General features: G+C 41.7%; 1 protein-coding gene across 7 annotated transcripts in view; it reads right to left on the bottom strand.

Annotated features, from left to right (window-relative positions):
- ncor2 (nuclear receptor corepressor 2) overlaps nucleotides 1-17,412 on the bottom strand; it is a 113,504-nt gene that overhangs the window by 48,951 nt on the left and 47,141 nt on the right. For 6 of the 7 annotated variants that reach the window (XM_034212550.1, XM_034212553.1, XM_034212551.1 and 3 more), the window contains exons 5-9: nucleotides 14,748-14,930; nucleotides 10,942-11,055; nucleotides 5,200-5,256; nucleotides 4,303-4,355; nucleotides 85-151 (exon numbers count right to left, since the gene is read on the bottom strand). In XM_034212550.1, the coding sequence (XP_034068441.1) occupies nucleotides 85-151; nucleotides 4,303-4,355; nucleotides 5,200-5,256; nucleotides 10,942-11,055; nucleotides 14,748-14,930 (474 nt within the window). The remainder of the gene's footprint in view (nucleotides 1-84; nucleotides 152-4,302; nucleotides 4,356-5,199; nucleotides 5,257-10,941; nucleotides 11,056-14,747; nucleotides 14,931-17,412) is intronic. The other variant, XM_034212554.1, reaches the window with a different exon arrangement.

The following is a 17,412-nucleotide window of genomic DNA, read 5'->3' as shown; positions in this document are numbered from 1 at the left end:
GAGCATTTGGCCCAGTTTCACACTAGTCATCCGTCATGGGCCAAGTCCCGACAGAGAGTCAAACATTTTGAGTTCTTTACTTACCCACTGCTTACGAGCATGATTTCTCCTCTTGAAGTACAAGATGAGCTTCTTCCTCATCGCCTGGTTTCTAAAGAGGGTTGAAAAGAGGCATGGAGAAGAAGAGAGGGGTGGATGGATGGAAAGGAAAATAACCAGGTGAGGACATTCATAAAACGATCAATAACAGTAGTAAGTATATGATGTTCTCAACATTCTCTGTGACACTGTTTTCTACCCTCTGTGCTTTTCCCGCCGCAATGTTATGCCCAATAAACAAACAAAAACCCCACACACACACACGCTCACACAAACAATGTCTGTCCTTGTATGCCACTGCTCGATAAACCCAAACTTGCTTCTGGGTGGAAAGGACAGCGAGGTGAGCCAAACTTATAAAACTTGTCTGGGCAGGGAACAGCCAGCCACATTGCCTCAAATAAAGGTCAGGGCCAGTAATCTCCTTAGGCAGCGTCTCAGTTTGTCTCTTTCTGTGCGGCAAGACAGAATTGTATTCCTGACACTTAATCTGTCAGTTGTAAGGTCACGTTCCCCACTGATTTATGTAATCGTATTCAACATTAGTCACTTCAGCTGAGCTGCTCGGTCCTTCGGGTCACAGGCGAGGACGGGAAAAAGTGGGTTTCAGATGGTATAATAGTGTTGTAAACATTTTTAAAGATAGCATGGTAAGATTCAGGATCTAGAGCCTAGGGGTGCCAAAGTAAGTTTAACTTGGCCTGTTAAAAAACATATTTCTATTTTCTGTGACCTAGAAAGGGTTTTTAAATGTGCAGGACCGCTTACTATTAATCAGTCTAGTATCATTTTCATCTTATAATACAATGGGTTTTTGCTTTTGGCCTGTGGCCCACCATTAAGTTTCAGATTTGGCTCTCCAGGGGGAAAAGGTTTGGGCACTCCTGGTGTAGAAGGATAAACACACAGGATGACCCATTCTCCATTTCCCAAACATGTTATCTACAATAGCAAACCCCAATTCAATGTAAACAGTCCTAACTTCTTTTTTTCTTTCTCTCTCTCTCTCTCTCCTTTCACACCAGCGCTTTTCCCTTTCTGGTTCAGCTCCGGTTTCCCTTTTCTGCTCCCGCTCTGTTCACACCGCCCAGAGCCCGACTGGTGCTGCCGCTGCTGCGTCATGACGTCACCGTTTACATCGCTGATTTGCTCCCCAACGGCATTACGGCGCTCACAACAACAACAACTGCGTTGGGTCGATGATCGTGTTGCTTTTAATCACACGAAGCCAGATTAAATTAAATAACGACTTCTCCAACCTTATGCTTTTCTCCAGAGTGCCGTGGTTCATTGTTTATTAATGTGTTTCTGCGGCATTTACCGACCGCTGCAGTGTTGGCTGCTCTTCCACGGAGTTTATTCTCCTCCGTTAGCTCCCGGTTAGCTCACACTGCCGCTCTAAAGTATTCACTGTCCGACTCACACAAGCAGCTGATACATATCCCCAGTTCCCCTTAGCTTAAGTGATGTGTCAGTCTGAATTGACGCTGTTTGGTATCACAACGCTGTTATGAAAGTTTCTCTGGTATAAAATGGGTGATGTTAGCATAGCAACCGAAAGCTAAACTGACTGCTATTGCTATCCTATTGTGGCATAAACCGTTTCTACAGGCACATTTTACCGGCGTATTTTTATTATGATTCTACTTGTGATAGTCGGACACGACAACCTGTGCAGCCCATGTATTGATTCCATCCGATAGCTGCTACAATACAAAACAAAACGTCTGCCTCTCTCCACAATGATCAATAACAGTGAACGGATGGTCAAAGTAAGGTACAAATAAACAGAATCACACGAAGCCTGGTTAGTGTTGACAGTCGACCCATGTTCAGGGGAGGTGGGTTTAGTTTCCTGCACGCCTCAACGTAAGAGAGACGTAAGCGACGCCACCTCTTAGCTCCGAAGCTCTTGCCTCTAGACCAGTGGTGGTCGGTGAGCGCTCCCTAGTGGTCCGTGAGTATATTGGTAACATTTCACATTTTAAATAAATACAGTTATTTAAGTTTTTCGTACTCTCGCGGGAATATCTCCGCAGTGGAACAAGCTTAAGTTTCACTTTCGATTGCATGATATAGCCCAGATAAGCACCTTCATCACACATGTTGCCACTTGTTTGTACAATTTCCAGGCGATTTGTAAAAAACGATGTGTTTTTGGATATTTGTGGAGTTAGGTGGTCCGCGAGTGTTTTTTTATTGGTTAAGTGGTCCTTGGTATGAAAAAGTTTGAGAAACACTGCTCTAGACCGACAATTTTTTGGAGCTGGAAGTGAACCGGATTCCGGAGCTAAGAGCCAGCGCCGCCGGCGCTTTTCAGGCTCCAGCTCCGAGCCGGAGCTGAAAAAGCGCTGGTGTGAAAGGGGCATCCGAGTCAACCCATTGCAGCAGAAAAGATAAATACTGCCAGATCCAGCTAGGTACTGTGGATGTCAACTCTTACTGTGGCATATTATGGGTGAGAATAAACTTAATATGGCCAAAACCAGGCAATTGGATTAAGCCTTTCAGACAAAGATGGCATTGTGCTCTGGACACCAGATGGCAAAGGGAAAGATTAGTAACCCTGAACTCTACAAAAAGGTTTGCTTTGTCCTGCTCTAAGCCCGTGCCACTTCTGAGATATCAGAGAACACTGTAATTTTGTATAATATGCCTGGAAGATTAATACATGGACCAGTGACAGATGTTCCCCAGTGGCACATGCACATCAAAAAACAATCTGTATATTTGTTCTTGATAGCATATGCAAATGATATGTATACACTGTAATGATTTATTAACAGCTGAGTGTCAGAGGGGGTGCGTGCAGGAGATGCTGAGAGCCCAGCGGAGAAATTGGTACTCATCTATCCCAGCAGGGATGAGTGCCAAGGTTATCAAAACGGTGTGCGAAACAAAGAAGTCAATTGTGCTGGCTCAAAGCGATGCAGTGGTATTTAATAACACACAAACACACACACAGGGGAGAGAGGAGAGTTTCCAGTTAATTGCTTTGAGGCAATAATACTGATCAAACGGTGCAGGGATCAAACGCAGTGGCGACAGAGCAGTGTGTGGCTAAGAGGTCAGACACATCTTGTGGTATGCTGCTGTGCCAAAACCATAGTGCCAACGGTGGAGACGAGATATTATAACCCTCGTTCAGCCCTCTGATGTGCCTCAGTGAATTATGCTTCTTAAAAAAAGACGGAGCCTCATTGAGAGACATGGCAGAGCCACGCAAAGTGTACCCTTCTGACTTTATATATGCTGTAATTTAAAGACATACTGTTTTCAATATTTAATGTCATAATATCAAAACATTTTATCAAAATATGTAAGTCCATTTTCAGATGCAAAAGCTATGTTCGCTATGTTTGTTTGTCTTTCACTAGGAATGATCTGCTGCATTGTCTTTGGAAAAAATACATAATCAGATTTTTTTTTAAAAGGCTTAAAAACAGTGCACGTCCTTTTCCATAAGGTTTTTTCCATTATCGTTTCAAAGTCAATTTAACACAGTAGATGCCCCAGTATGCACTTTGATTCCAGTCAGTCCAAAGTTTACATAATGACACATTTCTGAAATGCCATTCTTTGCAGTCTGCCAAGGGGGAAGGGGGGTTGAGGTGGAGACAAGTGGCAAGTCTCTCTCACAGAAGCATTATACAACCGCTACAGAGAACCAATAGTAGTTTTTTAGTTTACTGCCAATGTATAAATGCAAGGATTTGTTTTGGATGGGTTCAGAGTTTGATTAAATTGAAAACAAACAGAAATCCTCTAATTACACGTGAGGTACAGGCCCTGTATCTCACGTGTGGTACAGGGCCTTTCTCATTACCCAGGAAATTAAAGTTGTTGCGTGAATATGCTAATTTTCAAGAGCATCAGGACGGCAGTGGGAAGCTGCCTGTGCACGGCGGGCAAACGGTTTGACACAAAACGGTGTCCTTCGGGCACGATTAACGGGCTAACGGGGGTAAACTAACAAGCATGCCACGGCTGACAATAACTGGAGCGCTGCTAAAAGTTGCACTCCTGAGTATCTGTTCTTTGTGTATGCAAATAGTTGACGTAAACAATTGTTTGGGTCACACGGTGTACCGAGAGGATGTTGCTTACTGAACTTAATGACACGTACACAACAGCCCTAATCACTGGATATATTATATATATATATATTTCTTCACGTGTGGGCATTTGTAGTGACAGACTTACATTTTGATGTTCTCATGGTACTGCTTGGTATCAGAAGGCTGATTGTACAGAGGCTGCAACACAAGAAAGAATAAAACAGATCAGAACATCAGCCAATTTCAGTTGTGTTACCAGATAATAAATGAACAGACGGTAAAATGATGGCATACATCCTCTGCAATATGATTCTGACCTTGCCCAAGAATATGAATGTTTGCAAAAAATGCTTCACAAATGTCGAGAGACTCAAAGTTGTGTCTGCCTGAAGCTTAATAACCCTTTCAAATTAAATTAAATTAGAATACTCAAAATAAATGTCCTCCAGGATACAGAGCCTGTTTTTGTGTAGCATCTTGCATGCTCTCAAACCGTAATTAGTTTCAGAGAACAATCTGATGAAAACCCAATGTTTGTGTGTTTGAGATTAGGATGGATGGACAGATAGTAACAAGTTCATTTCATTTCAAACCTTTATTTAAACAGATAGGTCCCTTGAGATCACAGATCTCTTTTACAAGGGAGACCTGCAAAGTAACAAGTAACATGTAATATAGTATGTGCGAGCAAGTGGATGACTAAAACCACGTAGTACAAACAAGTAGTTTGGGAATTTGTTTTGAAGTTAATTAAAAAGCGGTCATCAGGGTTACTTGTATGTTCTCTGTGGGTTAGGGTCAAAGCAAAATGTAACAGAGCACTCGTAGTAATTGTGTTCCATTGCTTAAGTACTGTAATCATTTTTATTTTACTTTATGCCCCTTCCATCTAAGAACTTATTCCTGGTTTCTACGAAACATCCTTGCCCTCCAATCTCTCTAGCCTGACCTTCAATATGTTCTCAAGTGTCAACATTGCAAAAACATGAGGGCAGGAAGAAAGCTAAATGTAAACAAAATTAAATCTCCGGTCTCCACTCACCAGTTCTACCCTGGGTCCCAGTCCCTCCAGTACCCTGTGAGCCTCTTCTGCCTTTTTCTGGTAAGGGAACACAAACATAAGTAGTACATTAGCTGGCCGCCTGCAACTCTGCCATCACCACGGCAACGCTGTGATCACCGAGGCTACACCGCTGCTCCCTGGATGGACGGATGGCTGGATGTAAGGATGGATGGAGGGATGGATGCACCGGCTATAATTAGAGCTTTTAACTTAAGCAGGGTTTCTTGCCTCAGCACCCTTTTTTCCTCTCCCAGAAAAAAAAAATATATTACTCACCTCCCCTGAGCAGAAAAGAGGAAGGGAGAAAGAGCAGGCAGGCCGAAAAGCAAGTGGGAGTGGAATAGAAAGTGAGTGGGAGAGGTAGAGCAAAAAAGAAACAGGAAAAGGAGGGAGGGGGAAAGGGCTTTGGTGCTCATCTCATAAGAGAGATCTGATGAAAGACAGGGAAAGATCTCACCTTCAGCTCACTACCTACAACAATCTGCCTCTTAAACCAGGGAACATAAAGCACGAGACGAGAGGTGTTGGGGCATGAAGCCGGGCAGCAGAAAAACTCCCATCTATGTCTTTGGATGACCTCTCTGTAGCTCTGCACCTCCATACGTTTATATTTAGCTCCAGCAGACAAATGTGTGAGCAGTGTCCCAGACTACCCCTCGCGATGCTCGCTCAACTCTTATCCTCATTCCACTCGGTACTCCCTCCTCGCTTCATAGATCAAACTGACCCTCCTTGGTGACACGCCACATGCTCTGTTGCTTTCCATCTCACTTCCTTTCCTTCAGTGGCCGCGCGGTGAGACTAGCAGGACTGACACATTCTCAGACAGGATGGAAGTACAGTGAGGGAGGGTTGGATGGAGAGGAGGATGTTAGAGGTGATAACAGAGACAGAAGCAGCCTGTGTGTATGTGCATGTCAACCTTTACTCTCCACCACCCACAAAGTCATGCTGCTTCCTTGTCCCTTTCACTCCGTCTTCACTGCCGCGGTGCCACAGGAGGTGTTTGGGATCTACTTCTAAGTTTATACAATACTCACGCTAACGGACTTGGATGTAAGACCCCAGAGGAGCTCACGCATGCAGCTAAACTTGACTCAACTTCTAACTCAATAAACTTCGAGTGAAGCCAAATGGCGCGGCTCCAGTTAGAAAACAAAAACGTCGAAAACATTTTACAGGTGCTGGAGGAAAAATCAAACTTAGGCATGAATCAGAGCACTGTATGTTCAGGCATTGTGACATCCTCAGTCCTTCAACAGTGCCTGAAAGAGATCCCTGTTAGATCAAAAATCTTGCACAATTAAAAAAGCGTGGAGTTTTTAATACAGCGTGCAGATCTTTGTCTGATTCGTGCTCCAGTTTCAAAGTACCCTGTGCATTTCTTAGGCAAAATGAAACACTGAGGATTTATATTTGCACGTACTGGATTGACATTCAAATGAAAATACAGTAGCATGATGCTATTATCCTGCCTTAACTTATTTTGCATTCATTTCCTCTTCCCTGCTGCTTCCTCACCAGTGAGTAGGTGTAACAGGCTGCACAGTATTGCTTCAGAGAGCTTGCTCACTACAAGAGCACTTAATGAACAGCAATTATTAAAACCAGCCTTCCGTCCTCGGGGAGTCGGGAGGCTCAAGGATTTCTCGTCTTTCCTTGGCTGTAATATTGAAAGCAGATATGAAAACAACACTGCATGATTCTGACCTCTAAAAGAGAGGGGGGGGGGGGGCGAATGAGGTGCATCTACATAGTATTACCTTCAACCTGTATGAGTGTGCATAATTACAAAGACAGAGCTTGCATCACACACAACCTTCGCACAAGACCAAAGCAGGGAGAGGTTGGCTCCATTACTTCAATTATGCCCCCCTGTGGTGACAAGCAGTAGTGCTACTCTGGCAGTGCCATTATGAACTGCAAAGCTTAGCAAAAGCACTATTGTACATGACGCCTGCAGCCAACAAGACATTTTCCTCAGCGGATCATATGATCCCTGAAAATGTTGGAGAAAACTCTGGGCAGAACTTTGAAAGCGTGCTTATGCAAATACAATTACAGCATTACAAAACTTCCGTACCTCCCATGAAGCGAATGCAGGGGAGAACACAAAATAGAAAAAAGGGAAAGTGCTACAGGGCCATGCAAGTAGACATGAGGATTTAGCAGAGCTCCACAGAATTATGATAATGCAGTCTCAGAGGGGGCTGTCTTCTCATGTGCTTATATCCATGACAGCTATGTCCCAAATATGAGAAGAGTGAACTTGAGTTGAGCCATCCTCAGGGTTTGACAATGGACTGTCGCTAGAAATGCGGCTGTAACCCTGCCTGAGAACGCTGGTGACACTGAGCCCAGAGGGGACAGATGACACCAGAGTGACACCAACTCAAAAAGCCATACTCAGGCTGGAGTAATTACAGCCAGGTGCTATAACACGGATAGATCAAGTTATAAAGTACTGTAAATGTGCACAAAAAGAAACACACACGATTTGACACACAACATTAAGCTTTAAAATAACAACATTATAGGATTTACACCTTGTGCAGATAGATGTCTGAAACTAAAAAGGGATGCTCATCAATTAAATTGATTTATTTTCAAAATGTGGAACAAATTCTTCTTCTAAGAAATGTCAGGATGCACAGCACGTCATTGGGAAGGTCTCTGTCTGGGCGAATCGTGGGTTTGTTTGTGAAAACGCACAGATTTTGCTGATGTTTACATTTGGGTTTTGGATGACGCATTTATGCGAGTGTAAAGAAAAGTGTGTCATGTGTCAAAGAGGGATTGGCATGTCATGGTATTAGTTAAGAATACCCTCTTAATGAAAGAGCAACTTGCAGGTTAGAACCCCCAGTGAATAAATGTGTAGGAAAATGATGTACTAGATTTTCAAGAAAATATACATAAATATTAGGGTTGCAAAATTCCGGGAATTTTCAAAGATGGAAACTTTCCATGGGAATAAACGGGAATTAACGGGAATTTATGGGAATAAACTGGGAATTTTCTAAATTAAAGGTTGGCTCTTCATAGGGAACTTAAATGTAGTTGGGGAAAGTATATTTTAGCATAATCTTGACTAAAACAAACAGATGCCATTCAAGTACACATGAATATCCATGCCATAGCACACTGCTTACTGCATGGCTATTGAGACCACACCCCCTACAGGCACTGTGCATTCCTCCATCACATGCACAGATGATTTCGAGAAGACTGGATCACACTTTTGAGCCCAAAGCACAAGACAAATGAAGCCACACATTTGAGCCTGTGGACTACACAAAGTGAAGTAAGTTTTGATGATATTATGGGGTAATGTATGTATTTACTGTTTAAATTGCAAATATTACATACAAATGTATTCATCTAGTACAGTGTTTCTCAAACTTTTTCATACCAAGGACCACTTAACCAATAAAAAATCACTCGCGGACCACCTACCTCCCCAAATATCCAGACACATTGTTTTTCTAGAACAGATTACAAATCGCCTGAAAATTGTGCAAACATGAGTGAGGTTGGGGGGGATGAGTAATATTTAACTCAACATTCCTGTTTTTGTTCTTCAATGAAACAAATAATTGTTCAATGAAATAATTAAAACTTGTTCTGTTCTACTTAAAAACTTTTTTTTAAAGAAATCTGTTGAAATGTCATGTTTTTTGTTCAATTTGGCATCGAATATTTCCAAAATTCCCCAGCTTAACTTCCCATGGAAACTTTCCGGAAATATTCCACCCCTTTGCAACCCTAATAAATATACACTACAGTGACATCTGGCGGAGTTTTTCTAAGACATTTTTACTTGAAAAAAGACCACCCGCGTGTGACGTCACATGAGGGAGTGCGGCCAGTCTAACGTATTAATAAACATGGATCACAATGCTAGTTTTGTCACAGAAGAGGTTGAAAATGTATATTCGTATGCATATGACGTACCACAACCTTATAATTATGAGCCTGCTAGGCGTCCAAGAGACCAGGAGCAGCCAAGGATTAGAAGAAATAACGGCCATCGGAGAGAGAGAGAGAGAGAGAGAGAGAGAAGAGAGAGAGAGAGAGAGAGAGAGAGAGAGAAGAGGATAGGGAGAGAGGAGCGCTTTCAGATTCTCTCGGTATCTACTGCTCTCCTTTGCGGCATCTACTGTTCTCTCATCGACTCTCGTCTCTCTCGACTAGTCGTCGCTTCGATCTACTCTCTCTCTCTCGATCCCGCAACTCTCTCTCGTCCTCTGCTATATCTCTCTCTCGTTCTAAGATCAATCTAGCTCAGCCTACTGGAGGAGTAGCAGGTCCTGCATTAGTTCCAGATTACAGGGGGGAAGTGTAACAGAGGTCAAGCTACATTGTGGCGTAAGCCATGAGTCATTGTAATGACTTGAGTAATGTATAATGTCCTGCTGTTGCATTGAAGTGCTGTGGTTTAGCTGAGCCTGAAGGCAGTAGTGTTGAAAGTCATGAGGACACTCCCCTGGGGCCTGCGGTAGCTCCTTTTAACCAGAGAGTCTTCTCAGGGCATAATGCTGTTATCTGGGGACATCTGTGCAAGCTGTTAAGGATTTAGGTCTCTTGCTCAATGACCACTTTTAGCAGGGTGACTGTTTGCCAACACACAAATTAGGTTCTCAATTTTTAGCATATTTTCTCTACACACCACACTTCTGTGGGGGAAAAAGTGCCTTGAATGTGTAAGAGAAGCTGTTCAACACTTTCAAGAGTTGTTTCCTGTGAAGTTGTAACATTACTCCTCGTTTCCCATAGGAAGATTGTTCAAAAAAACGGAGAGTGGAGTTCCCTGCTTTAAATGCTAATTCCTTCAAAAGGAGACTTTTCGCCACTAGGGGGACTGAGAGCACTGAGAATCACTTCATTATAAAAAGTGATCTGTACATAGCATTGCTGCAAATAATGCTGTTGTCAGTAGGACTCAGTCTGCGCTTACAAATGATCTCTTGTTTTGTTTTTTGAAAGAATAATTAAGTTGCTTTACTTGCATAGGTTATAAAAGACAAAGATGTTTGACATCATGTTTGTGTGTTTTTGTGTATACACATGTGATTCATCATGTGTTGACCTTTAGTAGCTTATTCTCAAGGCAAGAGTCCTGCCTTCCCTGACAGTACAGAGGGGGAGGCTGAGGGAGGCGATGAATCCTCTGTGACACTCTGCTTTTGTTGACAGGGGCTTTTGAGGATTAACAAGGTAAACGGAAATGACAGAACACCAAGAACGAAACATCCTCTGCAGGCAGACATCAATCTCTCCAGAGCTCAGTTTTTGGCTCAGAATTACAGACACCACAAGAGTAATCCAACTGTTATCACTATTGTCCAACAAATGCAATGAAAGAAGTGTACGGTTTTACTCATGGTAAAATATCTCTGGTTTATTAAAAGCTGCATTTACCATCCTAATGTACAACTACTAGCATCTCTTTTCTTAAAATTAGATCCAATAAATAGCAGGCAACAGAGAAAATTCAGCGGCTGTCAAAGCCTGACTTAGTTTAAATGTTATCTTGCATCATCCAAGTGGAGCAACACTGAAACCAAGCACCTAGCTCTCTCAGTCTGACATTCTCTTGTGGCAATACACTGCATATGTGATGCAAGTGAAACCACATTCAAATGCAAGGTCATTCGGTCTGGAGTGGTGGGCCACAGATTGAGTGTGTGGTGTGTTTGCATGTGTGTGTTTTGTACTGACCCTGTTCTCATCGTAGATGATCTGCACCAGGCTGCGGTGCTTGGCCTCGCTGGGTGGCGGTGAGACCGTCCGCTCTGGCTCGTGTGGCTTTGCAGCCTCCTCCTCCAGCTGGTGCTGTAGCACACACACACACAAACATAGATGACAGTTAACACTTAACAAATCCAAAAAGGAACCCCATCTTCCAGGAAGACCTGTGGCTCACTAGTTCCTGTTGTGAGGTTAAAGAGTGTGTGTTACATCAACCGTCCCCACCCCCAGCCCTCCAGTAGGGATGAGACTAACCGTTCTATTAGCCGTAATAGCTATTAACTCCCGAGGGCATAGTTAATCAAAGAGTTACTACAACAGCCGGTAAACAAAGCCAAGGCCCGCTGTGTGGCTGGAACATCCACGGAGAAATAATTAAGGGAGGGGGACAGAGAGGGAGAAAGTTTAAGAGAAGTAAGGGAGGGAAATGTGGGGAATAAACACCAGACAAATACTGGAAAACAGCAGAGTTGCTCTAATTAACAAACCAGCCTGGCATGCGGACAAACGTTATTTGGAGATTGTATCCCAGAAGCAGTTAATTTTAGTAATTACTGTCTACTGTGAACAAAGCAAAGAGACACTCAGCAAGTAAGAATTTGTTTGGCAGAGCAAGCTGAGAGGAAGTAAAAGAGAAAATCTGGCAGGAGGAGATGCCTTTATGTTCAACTGCCAATCATGTAGAGTTCAGTCATGGCTTCTTTGTCCATCAATCTTCTCTTAAAGGTGTACAGATAGAAGAGAGGAATCGCCATGTTTGAATCTCAAAGCACATTAACGCACATCTTTGATAGCAGATTGTTGAGGAATTGAAAAGCGTTGATGCAAGCGTCAAAACAACTGAGAATCAGAGGGGCACTGCTATTCAAAAATGCATTTTATCCAGATGTTGAAATGGTGTTAACGGACTAGCGAAGATCATTAAAACGCTCCACTTAAGCACCTCAAAAATGAGTTTATGAAGGTAGGCACTTCCTGTGATAATGACAATGATAATGTCAAATATTTAAACATTGTATTTTCAAATGCAACATGGAAATCAGCCGTTTCAAAACATGCCGCCGTTTGTAGCAAAAATGTGAATGTTTAACTTTTAACATTACTTATTTAAGCACTGCTACCGATCATAATAATCTGATCAACTTCATGTTTTTGAAAACCACTAGTAAATAAAACTATTTGAATAAGAGGAAGACCAAATTGACCTTTATTAAGTATATTTCTGTCCTGATCTTAAAAAAGAAAAACACAATCATTGAGAATTTAGCATAATTTTGAAAGCTACCACAAAACTACCAGCAAGAAAAAGCAGACAATAAATTGCGTCTCAATTTGATAGAATATGTTTGTAGAAGGTCTCGAAGCTGCGTAGGAGGCAGAAGCGGAGTGTATTCAGCTGTAACTAGCTGCCTGGAGGCCGAGGCCGAGTGTCGCAGAGTGGCGTGCATATAGCTGATTTACAGTTAAGTCAGCCCCTCCCTCTCATCTCCTGTCAGAGGCTTCAGAAGGGGGCAAGGCGGCCTCCAGAAGAACCACATGAGAGCAGAGCAAGATGGATCATCATGTGCCACGAGAGGCCGGGATAAGCATCTGGTGAGGGGAAACGCAGACATTCCCATTGAGACCCCCCCCCTCCCTCTCCCAACCCACCGCGGAGTAAAATAAAATAAACCAGCCATCATGAGATTGGCTGACATGACACAGGCTGACAGTAACCTAAGCCCTAACCCCCGCCCTTTCACTAACACAACTCTTTAAATAAAGTTTTACCCTGCGACTTAATTTGTCCAGATGTTTTAATGCTTGAAGTGGGCCGGACTGTAAAAAAACAGAAAAAAGTAAGGGGGGGGGGGGGGGTTTGATTAATGCTTGGAAGCAGCAGAGCTTAGCATTGCAATAGTTTACAAATTCAACCCGAAGGTTGAAATCAGATATATAGATTTATTTTGGTTCCTATTGCATCTTGGAAAAGTACCCAGATTAATAATATAATAAGTATTCATCAATGACTAGAAGCAATGTAGAAAACTAATTACTGGACAAAAGAAATAACCACTTTTGTCTTGTTATTATGTTATTTCTCCAACAAATTGTTAGGCACTTAAAGTAAAAATAACCACTCAAGTGTGTTTTTCTGAAGTTCAACATGGTCAGGCTTTTGTATTAAACCAATAGCTTTATAAAGAAATGAGGGAGGGGAGGTGACAATAGCATCATTTAATGATTAAGAATGATATCACTTGTATACTGTGAAATCACTGAGAACACATTTTTACATCATGTTTTTTCTAATATTGAGTATGATAAACACAGTGCATGGTAGGGCTGCTTGATTATGGCAAAAATCATAATCTCGATTATTTGGGTCAATAATTGTAATTGCGATTATTAAATGCGATTATTCATTGACTTTGAAAACGTCCATTTATTGGAGAAAAAATGTGAACAGTATGTTTTTAACAGTTGATTACCCTGAACTTTAAGTATAATTATAAAAAAAAAAAGTAATAATAAAAAAATTATCGTTTTATTTCGATTACGTTGTTTTCGTAATCTTTGCGAGCCATAATCGCGATTAAAAGACGATTAATTGAGCAGCCCTAGTGCATGGTGGAGGAGGAAGTCAGGAGGAAAAGAGGAGCTCCAGCGTACAGATTCTCTACTAAACATGGCAGACGGCCAAAGGGAGACAGCAGGGATATGAGTGGTTTGGCAGTCACAAAACCTCAGTCATAATTTCCCTCCTCCACTGGGGAAGCTGTTATTTATAGCCTTATATATTGTAACCTACTTTTTCTCCTAAATAAAAAGCTGAAGAGAAAGGGAATGCAGCTGCTTGGAGGAGTGCGTGAACAGAATTGTGGAACATTGAACAAGAAACAGCTACAGATTTTGAACGAAGCGATTACAACACAGAAAAGTGTGTTTTAGACTTTATTGCACTGGTGCCAACTAGAGCCTGGCAGGGAAAACCACACGTGAACATTTAAAACAAGCCACACAATGCCTGTGAGAAAACTCAACGAAGATGCCAGCACTGGCGAAAGCATCTACAAGCATGACGGATAAATCAAAATGTGAGCAGAATACACATAAGAGACATCACAAAGTGGTGTCTACTCAAATGTCTTCAATGTCACAAAGAGTTTTCTACACACAGGCTTCACTTGGGCCGTCCGTATATTAACGGTATATTAGCGGCGGCATACCCCACAGGTATGTTTGGCGAACCATTACAGCTTATTTTCTTTTTTTTATAATAATAATAAGTCAGAGAAACCAAGGCTGCCCCAACACATTATGTTGTTGGTTTTCCTCATTAATGTTACAATATTTAACCTCGACACATTCCTTATTAAATCAGAAATGTACATTTCATGATCTACCCTGCAAGACCGTGTGCAAACCGTGCATGACTACTGTGAACACTGCATCAAAGTGTGTGTACTGTACACAGTCTATGCCACTACTCCTAAAAACACAAGCACTGTCCTGTGTCTGTCTTGCCATCGGCAGATAAGTGTTAAAGGGGTAAGCCCAAACTGTAGCCGTAAAAGAAGTACAATTTAGGGAAGAAATATACATTTGTCATTTAAATCAATTCCAACGCAAAATGCATTTGCAGCTGGCCAACACAGAACTCCTCCACAGAGATACACAAATCCAACTTTAAATGAGGGAAATAAGCAAGGAACACTTGAGATTCTGCAATCCCTCAACAGAGCATATCAATAAAAGGCAATATAATGTACGAGCAGATCCATAGGGGTGCTAACCTCTTTCTTGCGAAGCTTGCAGATCTGCTGCTCCACCATGGTGATCTCCCTGTCCACGCGGTCCATGTTCTGGATCAGCTCCTCCTTGGAGAACCGAGCTGGCACCAGATCCAAGTCGGGGTCCATATGGACCGGGCTCACAGGGGAGATCGGCTCCAGCTTCCCCATGGAACTCCCACGGTCCTACAGACGCACAGGGGTAAAGGGGACATGATTAGATGTAATAAAATGGATAACATTATGATCCATTTTACACAAAAAAATGCATCAACCAAACAACATGAACATGTGTTATTAAAATCAGAAGGGAATGAGGCAAAGCGGAATATGTTCCACGTGGTATGCTATACAATGTTTATTAAAAACTGATTCTAATTAACTTGCTCATTGCACCCTCCTCTCCTGTCAAATACTTCCCTGTTTATCTCTGATTAAAAAGGCCTAGAGGTTACACTACAAAAATAATAAACAGTATGTGTATTCCTTGGTAATTCATTCTACTAGTAAAGTCGTAGTAGTGCTTCAGTGTCACTAGACCAAACTAATGGATTATGCTCAAGAGCACTGGCAGCTGGCTCTTTTTAAGAGACTTTGTTTAAAATGTGAAATTTGAGGATGTAGGCAAGACTAAAGAATAGTACAGCCATGTCTGGCATACAAATGTAAAGGTTTGTCGGTCACACAATACACTGCCTTGCTTTTAAACAGAGTAGCGATTTATCAAACCACTGATCCTCCAAGTACTCCAACGTTAAAGTAAACATTATCTGAGAATACAATCCTAATATTTAAATATCAAAACAATTCAAACAACTTTTTCCAAACTATTTTGAATGCATGTTGTGCTTTCAATAATCTGGAAACTGCTCAATGGAATCATATTGTTATAACGGCCCTCAGATAATGGCAGCAACCAATGGTTTTTCCCAAATGACTGAATACTTTATATAAAAGATTATTTCCTTGAGGAATCCCTTAGATGTTTGGTCAGTACAATGTCCATGGTGTAATTGTTTGCTCTATAAACAGGGTTCTTACACCTTTTCCAAAGTCAAATTCAAGCACTTTTCAAGGTGCATTTTCCAGCTTTTCAAGCATCTTACAGCTGCTGTAAATTACATATTTATATACACATACTCAAATGATTATTTCCCTACCTCACATTAAATCAGATGTTCTTTATGCTATAAACAACCAAATGTGTGTTTCATGATAGCATTCTACACGAGGATGAAAAATTAAAGAAAAGAAAACTAAGTTTAATATTTCAAAATGAGTGACCCATCTGTATGTCCCATATAACCTGTCTGAGCCAATATAAAACAATCAGCCAAATCACTTTTCAATACATTATTGATTACTATTTTTGAGGTACTTTTAGGTTGGCAGTAAACACAAGTCAGAGGTACATGGTGTACTTCTACTCCTCTACAGTTCAGAGGTACATGGTGTACTTCTACTCCACTACAGTTCAGAGGTACATGGTGTACTTCTACTCCTCTACAGTTCAGAGGTACATGGTGTACTTCTACTCCTCTACAGTTCAGAGGTACATGGTGTACTTCTACTCCTCTACAGTTCAGAGGTACATGGTGTACTTCTACTCCTCTACAGTTCAGAGGTACATGGTGTACTTCTACTCCTCTACAGTTCAGAGGTACATGGTGTACTTCTACTCCACTACATGTATTTAATACCTTTAGTTACTTTACAGACCTGGATGAATGATGTGAAATCTAACCAAGTGTTAAATCTTTAGTTCCACCTGGAGTAAATCCACAAGCTACCCTGCAGTATACAAAGTCATTCAAACTAGCTGCACCTTTACCAGCTTTGAGAACACTTTCATGATCAATCATTATAAAACATATCATATATATTATTCTGAAATGGACCAATCTGCACAACGACTACTTTTACTGTCGCTACTTTAACTAGATTTGGATGAGAATACTTTTCTACTTTCACTTGAGGAATATTTTGAATGCAGGACTTTTACTGTGACAGAGTATTCCTACACTCTGGTACTTCTACTTTTGCTAAGTACAAGATCTGAGTACTTATAATTTCACTACAAGATCTGAGTACTTATACTTTTACTCAAGTACAATACCTGAGTACTTATTCCACCTCTGGTAGTGTATTAGTCTGAATTGTAGCCACAAAATCACACAGAGCTGCATAAAAATAGACTCACAATGGTAACAAGTGGAAAATAATATTTACAAATGTGTACAATGATTTGTAGGTAATGCTGACTACTCAAGACACCTGACTTCTACATCTTCAAAGGAAGATTTGTGTTTCTTGTGTGACACACACACACACACACACACACACACACACACACACACACACACACACACACACACACACACACACACACACACACACACACACACACACACACACACACACACACACACACACACACACACACACACACACACACACACACACACACACACACACACACACACACACACACACACACACACACACACACACACACACACACACACACACACCACACACACACACACACACACACACACACACACAACACACACACACACACACACACACACACACACACACACACACACACACACACACACACACACACACACACACACACACACACACACACACACACACACACACA

Source organism: Gymnodraco acuticeps, unplaced genomic scaffold, assembly GCF_902827175.1.
Source record: "Gymnodraco acuticeps unplaced genomic scaffold, fGymAcu1.1, whole genome shotgun sequence".
NCBI classification, from domain to species: domain Eukaryota; kingdom Metazoa; phylum Chordata; class Actinopteri; order Perciformes; family Bathydraconidae; genus Gymnodraco; species Gymnodraco acuticeps.
This window is presented reverse-complemented; position numbering and strand designations above follow the sequence as displayed.